This window comes from Cydia pomonella, chromosome 26 (assembly GCF_033807575.1).
Source record: "Cydia pomonella isolate Wapato2018A chromosome 26, ilCydPomo1, whole genome shotgun sequence".
Taxonomy (NCBI): domain Eukaryota; kingdom Metazoa; phylum Arthropoda; class Insecta; order Lepidoptera; family Tortricidae; genus Cydia; species Cydia pomonella.
This window is the reverse complement of record NC_084728.1, coordinates 4,018,230-4,023,483: the sequence shown is the minus strand read 5'-3', so window position 1 is coordinate 4,023,483 and position 5,254 is coordinate 4,018,230. Positions and strand designations below refer to the sequence as shown.

The 5,254-nt window shown below is 42.0% G+C and overlaps 1 protein-coding gene across 1 annotated transcript; it reads right to left on the bottom strand.

Moving 5' to 3' along the window:
• Positions 1–724: 724 nt before the first annotated feature.
• LOC133532049 (cytochrome P450 6B2-like) lies at positions 725–4,326 on the bottom strand. Its single transcript, XM_061870539.1, has 3 exons — positions 2,980–4,326; positions 1,508–1,755; positions 725–910 (listed from the first exon to the last, which is right to left on the bottom strand). The coding sequence occupies exons 1-3, from the start codon at positions 4,092–4,094 to the stop codon at positions 732–734; spliced, it is 1,542 nt and encodes a 513-aa protein (XP_061726523.1). The 5' UTR covers positions 4,095–4,326; the 3' UTR covers positions 725–731.
• Between the last annotated feature and the right edge of the window lie 928 nt (positions 4,327–5,254).

The window sequence follows — 5,254 nt, the reverse complement described above, 5'->3', positions numbered from 1 at the left end:
GATCTTTGAGGTGAACCCCCGCGCACTATATACGTCCTATATACGTCCCACTGCTGGGCACAGGCCTCCTCTTATGTGCCACTGCTGGGCACAGGCCTCCTCTTATGTGCAAGAGGAGTAAGGTGTTTAAATCTTCGTCTTCGTCCGTACATAAATATACATTTTAAAATTTAATTTAAAATATACATTTCATATATTACATAAAAAAAAGAATCAAAGTACCAAGAAAAAAAATAGAAAAAGTTGTTCAAGATGTTTCCAGAAGGAAAGAAAAATATACCGATAGCGGCGCCACCTACCGGGTCCTATGGTGTTTTCCAACCATCCGGGAACCCGTTAAAATATACATGTAAGTGTGTACAATACACAAAAATTCTACGTGTAAATCACAGATTAATAATATGTAGGTAGCTAGTGTAAATCAAATGTGACCGATAAAATAAATAAAAATTAATAGATAAATGTGATACCGATAGTAGCGCCACCTACCGGGTTCAATTGTTTTTTTCAAATAATCTATATATACTAAGACCTCCAGAATGTAACAAACACTTTAACCAAACGCAAGATAATCGCGGACAAACATACATACAAACATACAAACATGCGGGTCAAAACTCAAACTGAGAACCTCCAATTTTAAGCTAGTAAAAAAAGTTGCTATTTCAAAAAAAGAATACTTAAATCATTTGGATTCTTTGGAGGGTATAATCAAAAACAAATATCATCCGTTACTCGTATATTTTCCTCTCCTTCAAAAGCAACGGCACCCCTCCTTTAAGGCTCTGCACGACGTGCCCCGTGGGTTCCTTGGGCGGGTTCCGCTTGGTGCTGATAGATGGCGCCACTGAGCACTGGCGCAGCAGCGCCGCCAGCCCCGCCAGCGACTGCATCAGACCCAAACGCTCTCCTAAAATGAAACATTGGGGATTAATTCAATCTGATTTCATTTAAGTAACAGCAGGTAATCAAAACGAGAATCGTACATCGACAACTGCGAAACGAAAAGAAAAAATGTATTGTGTTGACAGATGGTACGAAAAGTCAAGTGACAAATTGACCACAGGTAACGAATGAGCAGACATGCCGCCGGATGGGAAGCATTTATTGTAGGGATGTCACGAATATTCGCATTCGTATATATAGGAATAATCGCATCATTTTAAATATTGTACGTCAGTCAAAGACCTTATGTACAGCACATCAAGCATATTATATTAGATATCTTTTAGGTAATTAAAGAGAACATACGAGGAGTGTCTTTTCAAAAGGGCTTATTACTCTATGAAAACCATACTAAAATAAACCCCTTTGAAAAGACACTCCTCATACGTGGTAATTGTTTACGAAAAGACTTTGAAACCATCCTATGTGAGTATGTGTGGCTTGACGTCATCGGCACTAAAAGTTTGAGCCTTGGAAATAAATATCATTTTAATTTTCTGTGTCTTTGTTTAATTAATAATTACTTCAGTGAGTTGTGTTAAAAATATCACTATCAGCGTACCAATACATGCTCGAGGACCTTCTCCAAACGGCAGATACACGTGGTTTTCTACACGGTTATCCGGATGGAATCTCTCCGGTCGGAACTGCTCTGGTTCGTCGAAGTACTGCTCATCAGTTTGCAGACCCTGAACTGGGATGATCACGGCTATACCCTCATCTATGCTCACGTCAGTTCCTGGGAACGTGTAGGGCTTCGCGCATTTTCGTATCAGGAAACCCAGTGATGGAAACAGACGCATGCTTTCACTGAAAAAGAAATGGTTGACTGAAGCAGGCAGTAAATTGTCTGAGGAGAGGTTGCGGAGGAGAAGGGAGAGAAGGCGAGCACAGTACACAGCTGATGTGCGCCAGATCCCTCAATAGGGCTGTTGAGTTGAGGACTCAGATCATCTTATATCTATGGTTGAGGACCTACATAATACGGCGCTGTACGAGTAAGGGTAAGCTAAAATGTTCCTGAATTTGCTCTCAGGTGCGGTTGAGCCAGCGTTAGCTAGCTGGGCTGCCAGGGAGCGTCAAGTTCGCGATCCCATGACGTCCCCCATACGGCAATGTGGAAAACGCCGGCGTGGGTTTAATGGGTAGGCTTCCCCCCGATTCTCGCTAAGAGAAAGAGATGGGATATGGGAGTCCCAAATAGCATTACATCGTTAAAAAAAGGCAGTAAATTTTCTTCGTTCCATAGTATCCATAGGAAACCGGCGTGAGGAAACAGTGCTGGTCCCAATAAGGCCTAGTATCCTATTTAAATTGGAAGATCCGTTGGCAGTTTGGGTAATTCCACGAGACTGTAACGTCAGTTACCAATTCTTTCGTGTGTTCTTGCATTCATTAAGTAAATTTATGTGTCTGTATGTCTGGTGTAGCCCTACAGGTAGATATTTGGATACCGAAATTTGCTTAATTAATGTAAGAACACAGGAAAGAATTGGTAACTGACGTTACAGCCTCGTGGAATTACCCGTTTTCGCATAACTAAACCAGTGCCTATTGCAATTCTTAGGATAAGGTTGTTAAAAGCGGACCTAGGGCTCCTTTATGATTAGATAGGATAGTACTAAGATGAGATGATATAATTCTTGAAAAAAACATTACTTACTTACTAGTTTGGCGCAATAATCCAAAATGAGTCTTGGCCTCCAACACAAGAGCACGCCATTTTACCCGGTCCTGCGCGGATTCACGCCAATTTTCACTGACACCGAGCTCACAGAGATCTACCTCCACACTATTTGCTCACCGATACTTAGGATGACCCACAGGACGGCGTCTAGTAGGTCGACTCAAATATGCCCTCTTTACAGCACGATCTTCACCTATTCTTTCGAGGTGGCCCAGCCAAAGGAAACGATGTGCTTTGGTCTCACCATTATATTCGGTTCGGCTATGAGTGGAAAAAAAACATTAAGAGAACTTTTCATGAGTTCGAGGCTGCGCTGTTAATTACGAATAATAGTTTTTGTTACTTACTAAAAACACATTTTCAAATATTTCATTTCGTTCACGGCATCGTAGCAAAATTTCCCACCGTATCTGGTGAGTACTCCATCGATCTCCTGCTGGCACTTGGCCTGCTGGTCAGGGTGCAGTGCGAGCTGGTGCAGCGTGTAGCTGGTCGCCGACGAGGACGTCTCGAAACCCGCCGCGAAAAACACGAACACCTGCGCTGCCATGAGCAAGTTATCTAACTCTAGCTCTGCGATCTTCGACGTGCCATCCGAATTCCTGTGTTCTATCGATTCACCAACAATTTTGCCTTTCTGTTTCAACTCTAACAAAAGATCTATAAAATCGTTTCTGCCTGAAGGCTGGTAGTTTCTTTGTTCCATGATACTTCTCACCAAACTCAACGTATCCCGTTCTACTTCTGGAGCAACAGTTCTTAAACACTTGAATAAATCCGGTGCCAACCATTTTGCAACAGTAACAATGATATCTCTGAGAGAAGGTGTGAATATACGTTTGCCCAGTTTTCGAAATGGAGCATCCTCATCGTCGATCGAGTTAGCGTCGATGCCAAAGCCGCAGGCGCCGATGAAGTCGGTGGTGTAGCGCGCCATGAGGTCGCGCACGTCCACCTCTGCGCCGCGCTCCGCGGCGGCGGCGGCCGTGCGCTGCAGCCGCTCAGTCCTCTCTACGATCAGAGGGAACATCGCCTTCAGCTTGCCGGACGTGAAAGCGGGCGTCATCCTCTGCCGCAGCAGCTTCCACAGATCTCCATCCGCAAAAAACAGGTTCTTGAACATCGGCTCCACGACATCCTTATGATAATTGATTCCACGACGATAAAAGTATTGGAAATCCGTGATTAAAACACATTTCACAAGCTCCGGATCCCTTAGGACTACAGCTTTTTCACGCGAAAAGTAATATCCAACTAGTTTCTCCTTTGGATATTTTCGGTACAACTCCGTAAAGTATTCGGTCATGCTCATCTTCTGGGCAAATATTCTTCCTGCGCTTCCGATAAATGGTAGTGGTTTATCATGTTGCACTCCTTTTTTCTGCCAGTAGTCATAGCCGCGCGTACTGAACGAGTACAGACAGCAAACGATAACAACGCACGCTACTATGAGCGGTATCATAGCGTTTATGTAACTGAGTAGTCCCGAGGTCAACGCAGATAATGAGTATGATGACACCGGTCTCCGCGTTGCGATGCACACAAACTGCGTATTTACAATACTAATATAACCTCACTTGTGACAGATATTATTTATGATTGATTTGATAACTCTAATCGCATAACATTATAATATCTACTACGTTATCTGGCTTTTATCTGGATATTTGATTTTAATTGATGACCTGTTGATTTTGATACTTTAATATTATAAAACGCTCCACTGCCGCAGTAAAGTCGGGCGAAGCGTCTTCTCTGTTTGTCATAAACAAAAAATATATAGAATTGTACATACCTATTTATAAACATAAACATTCAACATGTACATGCATGAACGTTGCATTATAAGTGCATATTTCCTCGCAGGTATAAGTTCGTTCGCTCGTTCTCAGGTTCGTTCTAGTTTTATCTTTTTTTTACGATTAAAATACATAACCTACATTGCACTTCACCTTCATATAATTAACCATATCATATTTATATATATGTTACATAGGTTAATCAATTATATCACGTTATCTTTCGTAAAATACGATATTAATCCATGAAGTTGTATCTAAAGTGGAAAAGCGCTCTTACTTTTTTTGCCATACTAAATTGAACCTTATCTCCGAGCTAGAAAGGTGTTCGTACCAAACTGGACAAAATGTACTCAATCAAATGTACATTCGTGACACGCACACATTGAAACCGCCAGCCATTGCAGTGTCACAGCTATACTTGCCGCAAAACTAACTGGCCACTGAGATCATAATGCTATCTCCTTTACCCTTGTTAAGACCAACCAAGAGTGAAAGAGATGGCATTATGACCTGACCGGCCAGATAGTTTTGCGGATAGTATAGTCGTCAGTGGCGCGGCCTCTGTCAAATTGTTCCTCTATGTACGGTCACGTCTGAAAATATCGATAGGGACAAAGTGCCAAAAATATGTATACATTACCCTAATATATGGGCAATAAGGTTGTGTATACATATTTTTGGCACTTAGATCGCGTCGATATTTTCAGACGTGACTGTATACCTACCTACAGCAACGCATACCTGCAGCAGCATACCTACCTATAGTAATATCCAGCAGTACTGGTGACGAAATTTTAAAAATAGGTGAAATTACGAATAC